This window comes from Corylus avellana, chromosome ca2 (genome assembly GCF_901000735.1).
Source record: "Corylus avellana chromosome ca2, CavTom2PMs-1.0".
Lineage (NCBI taxonomy): Eukaryota > Viridiplantae > Streptophyta > Magnoliopsida > Fagales > Betulaceae > Corylus > Corylus avellana.
Genome location: NC_081542.1, coordinates 40672351 through 40692586, shown reverse-complemented (window position 1 = coordinate 40692586; position 20236 = coordinate 40672351). Strand labels below are relative to the sequence as shown.

Below are 20236 nucleotides of genomic sequence, written 5' to 3'. Positions count from 1 at the left end.
TTACCTGGCAGGCTGGCAAGAAGTAGCTGTGTTGCTGGAGCGGATATCACAATAAACAACACCCATTACGGTGATGTGGGAGACTGGATTTGTTGGTTGAGCTATGAGAGAGAGTGAATGAGTGTAGAGAATTGCAAGACAAAGGAAAATTATAGAATCAATGGGAGCTAAATTTGGGAAGTGGGAAGAAGCTTCAACAAAAGCATCAATAGTGTTAGGTGGTACTCCATGAAGGGCATCCGAAGCATTATTCATATAAGGAGCCTGTGAGTAGTTGGTATTAGGACCAACTGTAATGAGAGAGTCAAAATGCTTAATCTATTCACTACAAACAAAGACATGTGAAGAGCCTTTTTGGCAGATTGCTCAATGCTGGAGGGATGAGAGATTATTGCTCTGTAGCGGATTGACAACTAGTGGGGTTCGATTTGGAGGTTCTGTGATTTCTCACGTAGGAGAAATAAAGTTCAAGGACTGAAGGACCATGCTGCAGTAGAAGATTGGAAGTTCTTTTCTTTTTGTATATATCTATGCAGGGAGGCTTGCCTGCTCTCTGACTCATTTTTGTTCCTTCACTTTCTGTTTATGAAAACCCAGATGAAATTGCAAAGTTGATTGAGTGGATATGATATCCAGAATGATTACGATTGCAGATGTTTTTGGACATGAAGCATTGCACTGCATCTCACTTCCTTGATTCTGTGATTTATTCTTGATTTTCTTTGGTAAGTAAAACAGAGTTTTATGTGACAAACCAATACTTGCCCCTTTTAGAAATGTTCAAAGCTTCATTTCTGTTTGAGGCTTTTCAAGTTGGCTTCGTTTTTTGGTAAGTCTTTGACATGGTTTGATCCTGTAAACTGCGTTTGCCTTCTACTGTTAATGAAGAAGCTATATAGAGTTGTATAAGGCTAATGTGGATAGTTTGAGGAATTTTATTTTGTGTGCTTTACAGGATTCGTTAGATCAAAATGTATCACATTTTGCGAAATAAGAATTCCTAAGTAAAACACTTGGTATGTTAGGAAACAGAGGGGGGACAACATGAGGCTGCTTGGAAGTTACAAACATATGGTTTTCTAGTACTATCAACAGAAATTGGTGATGTCTTTGAGGTTCTAGCATTTGCTTTTTACATGGTTATGGATGGTTTCTTTTGACTTGGTTATGGGTGGTTATGTTTATATTCATGCCTCTTGAGTTTGAGTTGGACTTGGATTGTTGTTTATCTTCATTGGTAGCTTCAACATCCTCCTGTAAGTTCAACGAGGAGTAACACACGTTTAACTTGGAACGTAGTAGTTGAAATCTTGTGGAGACAATAGGCTTGGTTAGCACATTCTCTAATTGATCAGAACTAGGAATAAAACAAACTTTAAGAGATTTATTTGCAACCATATCACGTACAAAGTGAAAATCAATTTTCACATTATTTGTTCTTGCGTGATATATCGGATTAGTAGAGAGATAAGTTGCACCAATGTTGTCACATCATAATTTTGGTGGAGATTGAAGGACCACACCAAGATCACGTAATAGATAATATTGTATCTATGAGAGTTCTGCCAACGTGTTAGCAAGGCTTTGTGATCAACCTCTGTACTTGAACGTGACACTGTAGGTTGTTTGTGAGAGTGCCAATAGATTAAGTTTAATCCTAAGAAAATACAATATGCACCTGTTGGTTTGCGATCATCAAGGTAGCCAGTCCAATTTGCATCTGAAAAAGATTCTAACCGAAGAGAAGAACTGGGAGTGATTAATTAGTAACCCATGTGGCACTGTATGTTTGAGATACCTTAGTATACGTTTCATTGCTTGCCAATGAAGTTTTGTAGGACGATTCATAAACTAACATACGATTAATTGAAAAAGCCTAATCAAGTCGTGCAAGTGATAAATACTATAAGGAGCCAACAGTACTCCTAAATTGAGATGGATCCTCAATTGGATCTCCCTCAAATGTCGTGAGGGTAAGAGATGAGGACATAGGTGATGAAATTGGTTTGGCCTCTAACATGTTCGTGCATTTGAGAAGATCCAAAATATATATAACAGCGTTGAGAGAGCAATAGTCCAGATATAAGCTATAAAACTTCGACGCCTAAGAAATAATTGAGTGAGCCAAGGTCCTTGATAACAACGTCATTTTGTAGTTGGTGAAGGAGATCATCAATGGCTGATGGGACTAAAGTCGTGATGATGATGTCGTCGAGATAGATGAGTATGAGCATTGTGAGAGATACAATTTTATATATAAACAGTGAAGGATCAGCCTTGGATGCAGCAAATCCAAAGGTCAAGAGCTTACCACTTAGTCTTGAGAACCAAGCACAACGTATCTGTTTTAAACCACAGAGGGTTTTATCAAGTTTGTAAACATGTGATGGAAAGCCCAGATGAACAAATCCTGGTGGTTAGCTTATAAAAACTTCTTCAGATAGCACTCCATTGAGAAAGACATTTTGAATATCTATTTGGCACATAGACCAACAGGAGAGCACTGTACGGATGGTTTTATGCTTCACAATTGGACTAAAAGTCTCTCCAAAATCAATCCTAGCTTGTTGATGAAATCCTTTTGCAACAAGACTCACCTTATGTCGTTCAAATGAACCATCCGCTTTCCTTTTTAATTTAAACACTCACTTCATCCCACTATATTATTGGCAGCAGATGACGGTACTAGAGTCCAAGTCTTATTCTGCAACAAGGCATTAAATTCGTTTAGCATGACTAGTCTCTATTAATTCTGGAATTTTCATCGTTGATGAGTGATACGTAGGATACCTTAGTCCCATTTGGTCTTGTTGATACCAGAGGCTAAATGCAAGATTTGTGATCGTAAATGGTGCCTTAGAGGTTGAGGTAGCACTTGACATGGTTTTTGAAGGTAGGGTTGTAAAACCATCAATGAATTGAACTCCATTATTGCCATTGAGGTAGAGAAGAATGGTGGTCTTGCAAGTAGGATAATTATCCTTTGTGAGATTAACAAAATTCTGTAGGTTGGAGAGGGTAATGGTGGGCGTGGAGGTGGAGGTGGTGGTTCAAATCTTATCACAAATGATACTTGACTTATGGGAAAAGACCAACTTAGTAGCTCCGTTAGGTTCCGTCACTCATGTCATCACATACAAATGCCAAGTATCTTAAAAATAGCCAGAATATAGTGAGAAGGTTGTAACTTGTAAGTTTGTTTTAACTAGAAAAAGTTCTTTGAAAATCAAATTTTTAATTTTTTTTTTCCTTTTCTAAGGAATCAAGTAGTCTGTAAATAATGATTTGATTCTGATGAGAGACAACGAAAATCTACCTCCCCATAACCTCCAGATCCAATACCATTCGCTTCCAAAAATGTTTTGGTGTATTTCTTAAGCTCTTCAAAAGAGAACCGCCTGGCTCCTTCCAATTGGGGAACACTACCACTTCCCATATTCATATCCCAATTTGCTGCATTTGTGTGACATTATAGCACAATTAAGTCTGTAGAAAATCCACATGATTAACTACAAGGTGCTAATTCTAAAATTATGCCTATCTTACCAAAGGGATTATTCTGTTCAGTAGCTCTTTTTGCTCTTTTCTTTTGGTGGAAAGCATATTCTCCTGCAATGACTAGTAATAACAGGAGGATAGAACCACCAACTGCTGCTCCTATTATAATGCCACCTCTTACCTTTTTATTTGATACTGTATGTACCACAATGATGTGTTCGTGTGAGAGAGACACAGAGAATGCATCATGATAAGATTGAACAAGCATGAAAAATGCAATCAGCAAACATCATGACTAATAATTTTCAGTTCACTGTCAAACTCCGAATTACCTTTGTAGTAATCATATGTAGATCCAATAAGAAAATAGAATCCAAACAGACGTGGAGGGCGGAAACTCAAGTTGTTAAGAACATATCTAATCATAGTAATTCCGGTTTTATTGAAACGGTCATCTCCTGATGGGAAAACTTCCAGGCTCAATCCAAGGTAACCAAATGAGTCTATGATGGGATCACTCAGAGAAACTGAATCCACAGGAAGATCATAGGACTTAAAAGTTTGCATGAGTGACTCCTCTACAGCTACATAGTAACTTGAATTTCCCAAGTCTAAGGAGGAAAGAGCTCTGAAGAATAGAGTGCCCTTGTACGGATAGGCACATCTGCACTTGGGGCTGGCAATCTGATCCGAACTGCAGGAAACTTGCAAACAGTTGTTTCGTGGCATCGAATTTGTGGAACTTGATTGGGAAGAATTGCAGTAATTCTCTGTCTTTTGATCTGTCTTCTCACAAGTTGGATTACCCTCAAGTCTGCAAAATGTTTCAGATAAATGCAAGTAATCAAAGAGCTTACAGTTCTTTAACATTGTAACAAAGAAGAAATGATCAAGATAATTGTAGGGCTTACAATATCGTGATGTTGTTTCCTCCAGTTATTGGATTAAAGTTGGTGATAGAATTGTTCTGTAAATCGATGCTTTGCAATAGGTTGATATATGTTGTACCAATATTCAGGGTGCCATTGAGATGGTTGTTGCTCAGTTCCCTGTTCCACATATCAGACAATCGAGTCTTAACAACAATAAAATTGAATGGTGGTAATACTTGAGATTAAGCTGATACTCAGAGTGTCTGTAGATTGGGAAGGCTGAACAGGTTAGCAGGAATTGGTCCTTCAAGTTGTGTGTGTTCCATCATTCTGCCATACAAGGTCAGTATGTTTATGAATACTTGACACTTTCAAACTCCTTTTTGCTTGACCAAATTATTAATTGCATTCACACACACACAAACAAACATAGAGTATGGAGGAGGGCTGAGTAAAACATACAATGTTGTCAAAGATTGTAAGGAAGAAAGCCAAGGAGGAACCTCAGAAATATCAAAACTGTTATTGCCCATATCCCTGCAAATTACGTTTCAGTCCAAGAATGAAATTGATAACAAAAATAGTAAACATAGTTATCAAAACAGATTTGTGTCTGTGAAATTCAGTCAGTATAACTATTACTACTTACACATAGTTCAGCAGGTTCATGCCAGTAAGGTTGGGCATGGGGCCAGTCAGGCTGTTGTTGGACATGGCCTTGCAAACAGATAACAATAAGCCTATCTTACTAAGTGAAAAAACTTCTCAGCTACAAGTTTAAAGCTTTAATTGGTATGTTTATCTTGTCTGCTTACAGCTCATGAAGATTTGCAAGATTACTGATACTTGAAGGCACAGACTCACTTAGTGAATTTCTATCCAAGCGTCTATATATAACTGACAGTGTTCGTATAACTATTTAGATATTGAAACAAAAAGTCCCATTCCTCAATTTTCATACTGAAGACATTTACTCTGGTTTTCTCAGCAACTTAAGCTATAATTACAAGTTCTTGAAAATGGACAGTTTAATAAAGCTTACACTCGTATGGCATTCATATTTGAGCTGAAACGTTGAGGCAGAATTGTGCCCGACAGCTGGTTCTTTCCAAGATGACTGTTTACATAATGAAGGAAGCTTAGATGGTTCTTAATTACAGAAAACAAAATGGTGGTGCAAAAAAGAATTGATCAGCTTGAAATCATGACGAAAGTTGGACAGCCAAGAAACAGCCTACTGTGTCTCATTCCAGTACGGAGTCTGAATACAAGGCCTTAGCCAATGCCACTGCAGAGTTGATTTGGATTCAATCATTGCTCAAAGAACTTGGGGTCTTTCTCTCGCGAACACCTATTATCTATTGTGATAATATTGGTGCCACCTATTTAACTTCAAATCCTGCCTATCATGCCCACACAAAACACATTGAAATTGATTATCATTTTGTGCGGGATCGGGTAGCTAAAAAGACTCTCCTTGTTAAATTTCTCTCTAGCAAAGATCAATTGGCCTACATTCTTACTGAGCCTCTGGTCTCTGCTCGTTTTGCTCACCTTTGTACCAATCTTAACTTGTTCTCAACCATTAGGATTGAGGGGGAGTATTGAATTGAATTCTTTAGCTACACGAAAGGTCAAAGCTCCAGCTCAAGTTACACCACCATACAGGGTCAGGTCTACAGACACCATGCCAACTCAAATCACCATACCTCCTCTTCTCTAAGTTTCTTGTTTTTTTTTTTTTGGTTTTTGTAAGACACTACTTTTATTGTTTGTAATTTTATATTCATTGTAGTTCGTACATACTTTATGATAAATAGAACAGAGGACCAAGTCCTCTTGCGGCAATTACAAACATATCACATTGTCTCTATTTTAAGGAAAAGACTTTTCAATCTTTGGGCACCATCACTGACATGTTGGGCTTTCAAGTCATCACATAACTTACAAAAAGAAAAAAAGAAAAAGTCACCACATAGGCCCCGTGTGCAAGTAACGTGATAGGACTTCCATGTAGTAGAAAATCAACGGAGGCATTTATTGACACTCCTGAATTCAAATTTGTTGAAAAGGGGAATGTCCCGAAGAAGGCACACCTTAATGCGCTCTGCTTAAGTCTTGACTTGTATGGATATACCACACCACATACATATATTACTTTCTCCGAGTAAGAAAAGATAAACCATTTGAAAATCAATGGGAGCCATCACCCATCTTTTTGTCTACTCTGTCTTCTTCTCTCTGTTTAGAATCTCCATTACACAAGACTCTATTACTCCAACTCAGTCAATCACAGACGGTGGCACTACTGTTGTTTCAGCTGGCGGATCATTTTAATTGGGATTCTTCAGCCCAGGTAGTTCCAATGGTAGGTATCTGGGAATTTGGTACACAGTATCTTCGGACACAGTTTTATGGGTAGCCAACAGAGAAGCTCCGCTTAGCGATCACTCGGGAGTTTTAAAGCTTGCTGATGATGGAGTTCTTGTGCTTCTTAATAGCTCCAATGGTACTGTTTGGTCATCTAACACATCAAGAACACCAGAAAATCCAGTTGCACAACTCTTGGACACCGGAAATCTTGTTGTGAAAGATAGAAATGATGATGACCCAGAGAAGTTTATGTGGCAGAGTTTTGATTATCCTTGTGACACATTCCTTCCGGAAATGAAGCTTGGATGGAACTTAGTAACTGGTCTAGAAAGGTTTATTTCATCCTGGAAGAGCACGGAAGATCCTTCTCCAGGTGCGTTTTCATTACGAAAAGATCTTCGTGGGTATCCACAATTGGTTGCTATGGAGGGATCTCAAATAAAGGCTAGAGCAGGGTCATGGAATGGCATTCGTTATACGGGATATCCAGCAACAAGACCGAATCCTGGGTTAAGATCAAATCCACTATTTGAGAATGAATTTGCGTTGAATGAGAAGGAGGTCTATTACGAGTACAAAATCCTAAAGAGTTCATTTTTCTCAAAATATGTGGTAAACCCATCAGGCGTTGTGCAGCGATTCACATGGATGGATCGGACACACAGTTGGGAGCTTTTCTCCACACTCCAGGCAGATGGGTGCGAAAATTATGCCTTATGTGGCGCATATGCTACCTGCAATATCAATAATTCTCCTGTATGTGCATGCTTGGAAGGATTCTTACCAAAGTCTCCAAAAGATTGGGATTCGGTAGATTGGTCTGATGGGTGTGTTCGTAGGATTCCTTTGGAATGCAATGGCGGAGATGGATTCCTGAAGCATACGGGGGTGAAACTTCCGGACACATCTTCTTCCTGGAATAACAAGAGCATGAGCCTCAAGGAATGCGAAGGAATGTGTTTGAAAAACTGCTCCTGCACAGCATATGCAGGTTTAGATATCAGGAGGGGAGGGAGCGGCTGCCTGCTTTGGTTTGGTAGCCTAATTGATATAAGAGAATTCGCTGAGGGTGGGCAAGACCTCTATATAAGGATGGCCGCTACTGAATTGGGTACGTACCATTTCTCTTTTATTTTTTTCATTGGATTTTGTTGATTTTTATTTTTTTTCTTTTATTTTAAACTAGCATCTTAGTTATATAATTTAATTTCAAAACTTTAACACATCCATCGTAATTTTCGGTATAAGTTAAAAAAAAAAGTGTAAAAAATATCCCTCAAGTCTCTTTCAATAAAAAAGATACACTAAATGTTATATATATGTTACTGTACATTTATGAATATATATAATGACACAATCACAAATATGATTTAGGGGTGAAAATGTGGATGTAGATACTGTTATTAGCATTATCTACATCCACATCCGCGGATAAAGTGATTACTGTCCGCATCCACGCCATCTCCCAGACTTCACTGGGACCTAGTTGGGCCACCACCAGGACTCGATCGAGACCCCACCAGGACCCGGTTGGGACTTCGTCGGGATCTAGTTGGGACTCCTTGAGCCACAACCCGTACTTTGCCAAGAGCTGGTCGAGACTTGTCAGGACTTCGCCGGGGCGCAATCGGGCCACCATCGGGACACTGGCGGGACTTGCCTAGACCCGACTGAGCCACCGTTGGGACTTCGCCGAGACCCAATAAGGATTCGCTAGTACGCAACCAGACCACTGTCAGGACTTTGCCAGAACTCGGTTAGGACATTATTGTAATTTAAATTTAATATGATTAAATGAAAAATATATGTAAAAAGATTGTGATTTTCTATATGCGACAAACACCGAAAATGTTTTCCAGGAAATCGTTTTTCAGGAAAATATTTTCCGCTAAAAACATTTTTCGTTGGATATATAATATTTTAGGTCGAAACAAACGGATCCCAAGAGTTCGACAAATATTCCTGTTCTAGCTTGGTCATGCTGGTAAGAGGAATAAAATGACTAATTTTTATTTACATAAAGATAGCTTCGAGTAAAGTTGCTATTTTTAACATGCAGAAGGAGTTTGTCATGTTTCTGTTGATAAGTTGGCTAATATAGATATGGCAACACGCATTATTCATCATGCAAAGATCGATTATCCGGCAACCTGTAATACAATGGTATTTTCAAATTTTCAATGTCTTTGTTTATTGATCCGTTTTTAAATGTTTGTAATGGTTCCTGTTCAACAAGCTTCACTACAATTTTGGTCTATCCTAGTCTCTCTTGTTCTATTCTCAGGAAACACTTCTTACACACAAAGATTTAGTACATAACTCTGTTTTGATCTTTCAGACCATCTTAAGAAAAAGATGCACTCCAACAAGAAGAAACAAGTAGCAATTATAGTCAGCTCATCATTTTTAGTCGTGGGAACGACAACAATTGCAGTGGTCTCATACATATGTAAGAAGAAACTCAGAAATAAAGGTATATTTGTAAAAAATGGACACTGAAAATAATTGATACATGATAGTCAATTTATTGTTAAGAAATTTAAATAAGTAGGTCTTTCACGAAGAACATATTGGGGGTAAGTAATTTATTTATTTTTTAAAAAAAAAGAATTGTCAATGAGTTTTCATGCCCACGCATCTCTTGTTATTTCAGGAATGACAAAAGGATATCAGAGGAAGGATTGTGACAATGAAGGTGGGAAGGAAGATATGGAGTTGCCGATATTTGATCTGGCAGCCATAACTAATGCAACAGATAATTTTTCAAGCAACAAGAAGCTGGGAGAAGGTGGCTTTGGACCTGTGTACAAGGTAAATAACAAACAATAAAAAATAAATTAAAAAAAAAAAAAAAGAAAGAAAGAAAAAACTGGTTGAGCAATATTTTTTATTTTCTAAATTATACTGACTTTTTCATTTACAGGGTATATTGCCAAAAGGGAGAGAAATAGCTGTGAAGAGGCTTTCTAAGAATTCTAGACAAGGACTCAATGAGTTCAAAAATGAAGTTATTTTAATTGCCAAACTTCAACATCATAATCTTGTGAAGCTTCTTGGTTGTTGCATTCAAGAAAATGAAAATATGTTAATCTATGAATACATGCCAAACAAAAGCTTGGACTCCTTTATTTTTGGTTTGAACCTTGACCTTGACTTGATTCAAAGCATTCATGTTTAGTCTTATCCTCTTTTATTAATGAAATTGTTTGCTAAGAAATGTAGCCAGGTATGTGCTAACATGAATATGAAATTGGACAGATCAAGCAAAGAGTAAAGTACTAGATTGGCATAAACGTACCAACATTATCTGTGGTGTTGCTAAAGGGCTGCTCTATCTTCATGAAGACTCTAGACTGAGAATTATTCACAGAGATCTAAAAGCTAGTAATATCCTTTTAGATAACAATATGAATCCAAAAATTTTGGACTTTGGCTTGGCTAAATCATTTGGGGGAGATCAAGTTGACTCTAAGACAAATAGAATTATTGGAACATAGTAAGTATGCTTAAACTCATTTAATAGGTTAAGTTTAGTTGTTTTTTAACTTAGTTTTTCTTTGCAATGGTATTTTGCAGTGGTTATATGTCTCCAGAGTATATGGTGCATGGACGGTACTCGGTAAAATATGATGTGTTTAGCTTTGGAGTTTTAGTATTAGAGATATTAAGTGGAAAGAAGAACAAATGATTTTGTCATCCAGACCACCACCTTAATCTTATTGGACATGTAAGTATTAACAATGCAGTTATTGACAATACAGAGGATCACATGATGCCCCTATTATTCTGATGCTCTTTTAATAGTCAAGAGCCAATTTGAAGGGAGTCTGACTAACAAAAATTTTGTTTTCATTTCTTTCAGACATGGAAACTATGGATTAAAGACAGACCAATGGAACTTATCGATGAATTGGTAGATAACTTGTGCATTCTATCAAGTGTATTACGACACATTCATGTGGGTCTGTTATGTGTGCAGCGAAGACCAAAAGATAGACCAAACATGTCGTCTGTTGTTCAAATGTTGAGTAGTGAAAATTTATTGTCTAAGCCAAAACAACCAGGTTTCTTTTTAGATTCACTTGAAGCAGATTCTTCATCTAGCAAGCATGAAACTTATTCAGCTAACACAATCACCGATACAGAGTTTGAAGCACGATAAAGTATGTCACTTGGGAGCGAAAGCTGAGTTTTTATTTATAGGAATTTATGTAATCTTGATTTTAGCATATTTAGCTAAACAAAAAACGTCTGCAAGCTGCTACTCTTTAGGACAGAAGGGTCAAAAAGATAAAGAGCTTTGGCTTAGTGCAAGGCCGACCCTACTATATTCATGCTATTTATTCATATGGTGAATTAGTCTTTACACATGGGACTAATATCATGTTTTTTTTTTTTTTTTTTGATAACCGTGTCATGTATTTCAGATAATATCAAGTGTTTCAGAGTGTGTTCTTCTTTGAATAATTTTAGAATGCATACTATAAATTTATATTTAATTTTTGACCCGAAATTAGAAGTTTATGCCAAAACATGCTCTCCAGAAACCTCTTGGCTTTGTTATATGGACCGATGCCTTGTCTTCTACATATCTTCCTAGTATTGAATTAAAAACTCAATAGCCACTTTACCTATCCCAATGCTCTGTCCTCTTAATATGGTGTCCACGCCTGGAAGAAATTAAACCATTTTGTAAGAAGTTTAGGGAGAACAGAGAATATACTGAAACCCCAAGAGATTGCCAGAGAACTATGTTTCCTAAGTGGAAGCTGTTTGTTTGAATCTCCCCCTCTCCATCCCTTAGGACCGAACCTAGCTGCCAACAAAAAAATAAATAAAAATTAGAGAATATATTGCTTGACACAAATGAATGAATCCCATGTTTCTCATTGCTCTCACTATCTCTAGTTAGCAAAACATCGAAGCAAAATACATCATATTTGACTGAGAACGGTCCATTGATTGCGTAGTCCTTAGACTTGTAACCCCGTAGGAAATCATTGATGAAATCAACATATTTATGGACAAAGGTTCAAGTATACAAAATATATAGAGATTCTTGCTATCTTCCAACCACTCTGCTTTACTTTGCTTCAGTTTCATCTCTTACAAATATTTTAGCTATGCCAAAGTCTGAAATTTTCGGATTCAGCTTATTGTATAGTAAAACATTGCTAACTTTTGGATCTCAATGAATAATTCTCGGTATGCATTCTTGTTGAAGATAAAGTAGCCCCCAAGCAGTCCCATTGATAATGTTGAAGCGCTTAGGCCAATCTAATAATGTTTTTTTGCCAAGGATATGCATATTTTAGAACCAAGTAAATTCATGGTGGAGCTATGAATTATTTAGATATTCATAGAAGGAAAGGAATCCAAGCTCTTGTTCTGCATGTATTCATATATCAGAATCCTTTTTTCTTCTTGAATGCAACATCCTAAAAGCTTCACAAGGTTTCTTTGCTGAAGTTTGGCAATGCTAAAAACTTCATTCTTGAATTCGTCGACTCCTTGTCTTGATTTTGATGAAAGCCTCTTAACAGCTATTTCTTGCCCCTCTTCTCCCTGAATATCATGTTCTGTATCAATCACAAATGCTCAGGAATATTGAAGTGTTAACCCATCCATGGATGACTTCATAAGGTGAATTCAGCCATTCAACGTGTAACCAAGTGATACTCACAAACTTCTTGATTAAACGTGATTTCCTTCCTTACTCGTGTACTGGGTTTTCATTAAGATAGATAAGCATTTACAAGATGCAAGATAAACTTTACAGCTAAGTATTTGGGATTCGGCTTCTAAGTGGGCTCCACCCACTTAATAGGTTTTTTTAAAAAAGTACAATAAACAAATCATTAAGAATTAAATATTACAAAACAATTAATAATTATAAAACAAAAACTATTAAACAATTAAAACAAAAAAGCAAAGCAAATAAAAAAAACCAAAGGGGTGGCTCAATCCCCCCCTTGCCAAGACCCGCCCAGAACTTTGCCGGGACTAGACTGGGACTTGTCTGGGACTTAATCGGGACTTGCCTGGGACCCGCCCGAAACCCTCTTAGGACTTGACTGGAACCCGCCCGGGACTCGGGCGGGACCTGCTCTGGACTTGCCCGGGACCTAACTGGGACTTGCCTGGGACCTGACCGGGACCCTCCCAGGACTTGGCCGAGACCCACTCGGGATCTGCCCGAGACTTGACCGGGACCTGCCCGAGACTTGACCGGGACCTGCCTGAGACTTGATCGGGACTCGCCTGGGACTTGCCTGGGACCTCGGCGGGACCTTCCCGAGACTTGACTAGGACCCGCCCAGAACCTAACCGGGACTTGCCCGGGACCCGCCTAGGACCTAACCGGGACCTGCCCGAGACTTGACCGGGGACCCGCCCGGGCCCTGATCGGGATTCGCCCTGGACCTTGGCGAGACCTACTCGGGACTTGACCGGGACCTGACCGGGACCTAACCGGGACTTGCCCGGGACCTGATCGGGACTTGACCTGGACCCGCCCGGGACCTGCTCGGAACTTGATCGGAACCAACCAGGGACTTGACCGGGACCCGCCCGGGACTTGACAAGGACCCGCTCGGGACTTGCCCGACCTGCCTAGGACTTTCCCGGGACCCCGATGGGACCCGCCCGGGACTTGACAAGGACCCGCCTAAGACTTGCCTGAGACCCGACCGGGCAAGGCGGGTCTTGGGCAAGTCCCGAGCGAGTCTTAGTGAGGTCCCAAGCAAGTCCTGGGCGGGTACCTGTCAAGTCCCGACGGGTCCTGGGCGGGTTCCGGTCAAGTTCCGGCGAGGTCCTGGGTAAGTCCCGGGAGGGTCACGGGCAAGTCCGGGAAGGTCCCGGTCAAGTCCCAGCTGGGTCCCGGGTAGGTCCGGAGCAAGTCCCGGTTAGGTCCCGATCAAGTCTTCGGCAGGTCTCGGGCGGGTCCCGGGTAGGTCCCGCCGAGGTCCTGGACAAGTGCCGGTTAAGTTCCGGCAGGGTCCTGGGTAGGTCCCTGCGGCGTCTCGAACAAGTCCTATGCACTCTGCGGGGTCTCAAACAAGTCCCGTGCAGGTCTTGGTGGGGACCTTATTGGAAACAATATATATAAAAAAAGATATTAAACAAAAATTATTGTCTGTGTGCAAAGTAAACGCCGTAAAATATTTTTGATGGAAAATATTTTCAAGAAAAATGACTTTCTTAAAAATATTTTTCGAAGAAAACTATTTTACGGAGCCTAGATTTTATATCAATTTCCTTATTCTTAAGATTCTTATCTCTTTGAGGAGATGTGATTGAGAGCACACGGCGTGCTTAGCACGCTGTGCAGAAATTTTTTTTTTTTGAATATTTTAATGTAAAAAAAAAAAAAAAAAAATTTTACCAGCGTGCTAAGTGAGATTTTACTTCACCCCTCTTTGAGTATGAGTAGGACTTGGATTATGGCTTGTCTTCATTCGTAACTTCAACAAATGGGAATGGTCTAAAGAGTCGAAGGCGGCCAGGTAAAATATGATAGGAAAAGATGTCGCCCAACAAAAAGGAAGGACAAATATCAGCTACTTTTTTCAATCTTTCGGCACCATCACTGACATGTTGGGTATTCAAGTCACATCACATAAGGCCCCGTTTGCAAGTAACGTGATAGAACTTCCATCCAGTAGATGGTTGGTAGAATGAAAAAGCATTCCTCGGCCTTTACCGACACTCTGAATTCAAAAGCAAAATAGATTGAAGGGGAGTGTCCAGAAGAAACAGTGCGCTCTGCTCAAGTCTTGACTTATGTGGATATACAATATACATATATTACTTTCTCCGAGTAAGAAGAGATCAACCATTTGAAAATCAATGGGAGCCATTACCCATCTTTTCGTGTACTCTGTCTTCTTCTCTCTGTCTAGAATCTCCATTACACAAGACTCTATTACTCCAAGGCAGTCAATCACAGACGGTGGCACTACTTTAGTTTCAGTTGGCGGATCATTTCAATTGGGATTCTTCAGCCCAGGTATTTCCAAAAGTCGATATCTGGGAATATGGTACACAACATCTCCGGGGACAATTGTATGGGTAGCCAACAGAGAAGCTCCGCTTAATCGCTCAGGAGTTTTAAAGGTCACTGATGATGGAATTCTTGTGCTTCTTAATAGCACGGGTGGTGTTGTTTGGTCATCTAATACATCAAGAACTGTAGAAAATCCAGTTGCGCAGCTTTTGGACACCGGAAATCTTGTTGTGAAAGATAGAAATGCTGATGACTCAGAGAAGTTTGTATGGCAGAGTTTTGACTATCCTTGTGACACACTCCTACCGGAAATGAAGCTTGGATGGAACTTAGTAACTGGTCTAGAGAGGGTTTTATCATCTTGGAAGAGCATGGATGATCCCGGTCAAGGTGCGTTTTCAGAATGGCTAGATCCTGGTGGGCTTCCGCAAATGTTTAATATGGAGGGAGATTCAATAAAGACTACAGCAGGGTCATGGAATGGCCTTCGTTTTACGGGATATCCTAAACTAAGACCAAATCCAGTACTTGAGTATGAATTCGTGTTGAATGAGAAGGAGGTCAGTTACGGGTTCAAACTCCTTAACACTTCTGTTTTCTCAAGATTTGTGGTAATCCCATCAGGCTTTGCGCAACGATACGTATGGATAGATCGGACATTTACTTGGGAGCTCTTCTCTACATCCCAGGCAGATCAATGCGAAAATTATGGCTTATGCGGTGCATATGCTACCTGCAACATCAATAACTCTCCTGTATGTTCATGCTTGGAAGGATTTTTTCCCAAGTCTCCAAAATATTGGGATTCGATAGATTGGTCTGTTAGGTGTGTTCGAACAACTCCTTTGGAATGCAATGACAGAGATGGGTTCCTGAAGTGCACCGGGATGAAATTGCCGGACACGTCTTGTTCCTGGTATAACAAGAGCATGAGCCTCAAGGAATGCGAAGGAATGTGTTTCAAAAACTGCTCCTGCATAGCATATGCATCTTTAGATGTCAGGGGAGGAGGAAGCGGCTGCGTGCTTTGGTTTGGTATCCTAATTGATATAAGCGAATACTAAAACTCCGAGGGTGGGCAAGACCTCTATATAAAGATGGCCACTTCAGAACTCGGTACTGTTTCACTTTTTCTCTTCGGATTTTTCTGAATTTTTTTTTCTTATATTTTAAATAAGACATGGAAAACTATGTCGTCGGCGAAAGTACTATTAATTAAATGTTTAAATTTGTAAGTTTTTCTATGTTAAGTTTTTGGATAAATAGTAATTTGAGGTGGTATCAAAGCAAAGCTCATGAATTGAAATCCTAATTATAGAGTTTATCAACTTTCAATAAGTATTGAGCCTTATAAAACTTGCTTAATATGCTGATTATATAACCACTAGAAATATTGTAATGCTTGGAAAACTAGGAACTGGGGGTGATGAGATCATTAGCTTCATCCACTTTATTTACACCCATTTCCCTGTCTAGAGTATGGGCAAAGAGTTATTCTCAATGATACCTGACTTTGTTCTGGTCTTTCAGAACATCTTGAGAAAAAGAGGCGCTCCGGTGAGAAGAAACTAGTAGCAACTATAGTCAGCTCAGCATTACTATTCGTGGGAATGACAATAGTTGCACTAGTTTCGTACATATGGAAGAAGAAACTCAAAACCCAAGGTAGAAACTCAAAACCCAAATATGCCTTTCACAAAGAACATATTTTGGGGTAAGTATTTCGCTTTGGATAAAAGAACTACCAGAGATTTTTTCAGGCCCATGCATCTCTTGTTATTTTAGGAACAACAAAAATAAATCATGGGAAGGAAGATAAGGAGTTACCGATGTTTGATCTGGCAGCCATAGCTCATGCAACCGATGATTTTTCTTGCAACAAGAAGCTCGGAGAAGGTGGCTTTGGATCCGTGTACAAGGTAAATAACAACATAAATCGAAGAGCTATATTTTTCATTTTCAGGGTGACGTCGTGCATTACTATTGAAACATACGCTATATAACAACATACGTGCATTGCTATCGAAACGACATCGCGCTACTGGGCGACATTGTTTCTACAGTTGTTATCGTCACTAGGGTGATGTCGTTTCATTGTTGAAACGACACCTCTCAAAAAGAGGTATCGTTTGCACAGTAACGATACCAATGTGGCATCGTTGCACTGTTCAAACAACACCTCTTTTTGTGAGGTGTCGTTTGCAACGTGAAGGGATGCATGTTAGTGTCGATTTGTTAAAACGACACTAACCCCTGCGTCACCATCTTAGTATTTTTTGTATTGTCCAAGTTATACATACTACTTTATTTTCGGGGTAAATTGCCAGACAGAAGAGATATAGCTGTGAAGAGGCTTTCAAAGAATTCTAGACAAGGGCTGAACGAGTTAAAAAATGAAGTTATTTTGATTGCCAAACTTCAACATCGTAATCTTGTGAAGCTTCTTGGTTGTTGCATTCAAGAAAATGAAAATATGTTAATCTATGAATACATGCCCAACAAAAGCTTGGACTCCTTTATTTTTGGCTTGAACCTCGACCTTGACTTGATTCAAAGCATTCATGTTTAGTCTTATCCTCTTTTATTAATGAAATTGTTTGCTAAGAATGTAGCCAGGTATGTGCTAACATGAATGTGAAATTGGATAGATCAAGCAAAGAGTAAAGTGCTAGATTGGCATAAACGTATCAACATTATCCGTGGTGTTACTAAAGGACTTCTCTATATTCATGAAGACTACTCTAGACTGAGAATTATCTACAGAGATCTAAAAGCTAGTAATATCATTTTAAATAACAATATGAATCCAAAAATTTCGGACTTTGGCTTGGCTAAATCATTTGGGGGAGATCAAGTTGACTCTGAGACCAATAGAATTATTGGAACATAGTAAGTATGCTTAATTAAACTCATTTAATAGGTTAAGTTTAGTTGTTTTTTAACTTATTTTTCTTTGTAATGGTATTTTGCAGTGGTTATATGTCTCCAGAGTATATGGTGCATGGATGGTACTTAGTAAAATCTGATGTGTTTAGCTTTGGAGTTTTAGTATTAGAGATATTGAGTGGAAAGAAGAACAGGGGATTTTGTCACTCAGACCACCACCTTAATCTTCTTGGACATGTAAGTATTAACAATGCAGTTATTGACAATAGAGAGGGTCACATGATGCTCTTTTAGTCAAGAGCTAATATGAAGGGAGTCCGACTAACAAGAATTTTGTTTTAAATTTCTTTCAGGCATGGAACCTATGGATTGAAAATAGGTCAATGGAGCTTATTGATGAATTGGTAGATAACGTGTGCACTCTATCTAGTGTATTACGACACATTCATGTGTGTCTGTTATGTGTACAACGAAGACCAGAAGATAGACCAAACATGTTGTCTGTTGTTCAAATGTTGAGCAGTGAGAATTTATTGCCTAAGCCGAAACAACCGGGTTTCTTTTTAGATTCACCGGAAGCAGATTCTTCATCTAGGAAGCATAGAACTTGTTCAGCTAATGTAATCACCAATACCGTGTTTGAAGGACGATAAAGTATGTCACTTGAGAGCAAAAACAACGAGTTTTTATTTTTTATTTTTAATAGGAATTTATGTAATCTTGATTTCAGCATATTTAGCTAAACATAAAAGGTCTGGAAGCTACTACTCTTTAGGACAGAAGGGTCAAAAAGATAAAGAGCTTTGGCTTAGTGCAAGGCCGATCCTACTATGTTCATGCTATTTATTCATATAGTGAATTAATCTTTACACATAGGACTAATATCATGTGTTTAAGAGTGTGTTCTTCTTTGAATAATTTTAGAATCAATTCCTTTGACAATACTATAATTTTATATCTAATTTTTGACCTGAAATTGGAAGTTTATGCCAAAACATGATCTCCAGAAACTTCTTGGCTTTCTTTTACCGACTGATGCCGTGTCTTCTACATATCTTACTAGTATTCAATTAAAAACTCAGTAGTCACTTTACTGATCCCAGATTCCCAATGCTCTTTCCTCTTTATATGGTGTCCATGCATGAATATATTGCTCGACACAAATAAATAAATCCCCTGTTTCTCATGCCACTCGCTATCTCTAGTTTTCAAAAGACTTACATTAGATTTGACTAAGAACAGTCCATTAATTGCGTAGGTCGAAGACATTTAACTGCTTTATGGACAAAGTTTAATATACAAAATATTTAGAGATTCTTACATTCCATTCACTCTGCTTTACTTTGCTTCAGTTTCATCTCCTTCAAATATATTAGCCATGCCAAAGTCTGAAATTTTCGGATTCATCTTACTGTTGAGTGAAACATTGCTAGCTTTTAGATCTTTATGGATAATTCCCAGTCTGCATTCTTGTTGAATATAAATTATCCCCCAATCAATCCTATTGATAATGTTGAAGTGCTTAGGCCAATCTAATAATTTGTTTTGCCTTGGATGTGCATGTTGTACAACCAAATTAATTCATGGTGGAGCTATGAATTATTTAGATATTCATAGAAGTATAGGAATCCAAGCTCTTGCTCGGCATGTATTCATATATCAGAATCCTTTCTTCTTCTTGAATGCAACATCCTAAAAGAAGTAATTTTACCCATTGATCCCCCCACTGATTAATGCAAGGCATGATAAAAGAAGCAGAAACATCCTAGATTGGGTAGCTGTTCTAAGACCAGTCATCCTTTCTTTTACTAAATTTTTCACTGATCAAATAGGTTTTGGTTTTGGATTTTTTTTTTTTTTTTTTTTTTTACGAAAAAATCTGTTACCTTCTCTTTTCCGCTGCTTCTTTAAGACAAATAACAAGCAAAGGCCTAGGAAAGCCGTTCCAAAAGATAATACAGAGATAACTATGAGAGTAATGTTGGAAGTCACTCTTATGACTCTCTAAGAATAATATGGTTTTTAAAATTACCATGAAGCTTGTGATTGATCACTATTAAATTTTGATTAAATGATGATTTTAAAAGTCATCTCATTTTTAGATGAATACAAAAGTGACATAAGAGAAACTTTTAGAATTACTTATAACTATGGTCCTTACTATTTTTTTTTTTCCATTTTGAGGTTTCATATGCTACTGTCTGCAATCATGAACCCAGCATTAGCATTATGAAATATAGTTGTCTAAAAAGACTAAATAATTTTATCAATTATTAAATACGTAAGTGGCACTACTTCATAGCTGTGAGGAATGCAAGGGCACTAATTCATACAAATTAAGAAATGCAAGGCCCACGTACCAATGAACCTCTTTTGTCCTCCTTTCAGTCTCCTTCTAGTGCTTGGCGTGCGGTCAATGTTGATACAGAAACAATCAATCGTTTCTATTCCATGAAGTCTATGCTTGAAGGTGATAGATTCCGGCCTCCAATCACGATTTTAAATGGATCCTTAATAAATGTCTTACATCCATTCTCTAAAATTGACTATCAAGAACAGACAAAAAGAAATTAAAAAAATAAAAAAATTGCTGTGAAGAGGC

The 20236-nt window shown here is 38.4% G+C and overlaps 1 protein-coding gene and 2 pseudogenes across 1 annotated transcript; 2 read left to right on the top strand and 1 right to left on the bottom strand.

Moving 5' to 3' along the window:
* On the bottom strand, positions 1 to 5425 carry LOC132172825 (leucine-rich repeat receptor protein kinase HPCA1-like). Its single transcript, XM_059584395.1, has 10 exons — positions 5413 to 5425; positions 5183 to 5285; positions 5020 to 5085; positions 4833 to 4907; positions 4629 to 4700; positions 4410 to 4547; positions 3813 to 4312; positions 3547 to 3693; positions 3304 to 3453; positions 1 to 290 (listed from the first exon to the last, which is right to left on the bottom strand). The coding sequence occupies exons 1-10, from the start codon at positions 5423 to 5425 to the stop codon at positions 1 to 3; spliced, it is 1554 nt and encodes a 517-aa protein (XP_059440378.1).
* A 1141-nt stretch (positions 5426 to 6566) lies between these two features.
* On the top strand, positions 6567 to 11091 carry LOC132172821 (G-type lectin S-receptor-like serine/threonine-protein kinase At4g27290; annotated as a pseudogene).
* Positions 11092 to 14591: 3500 nt separating this feature from the next.
* Positions 14592 to 18357, top strand: LOC132172819 (G-type lectin S-receptor-like serine/threonine-protein kinase At4g27290; annotated as a pseudogene).
* Positions 18358 to 20236: the final 1879 nt, after the last annotated feature.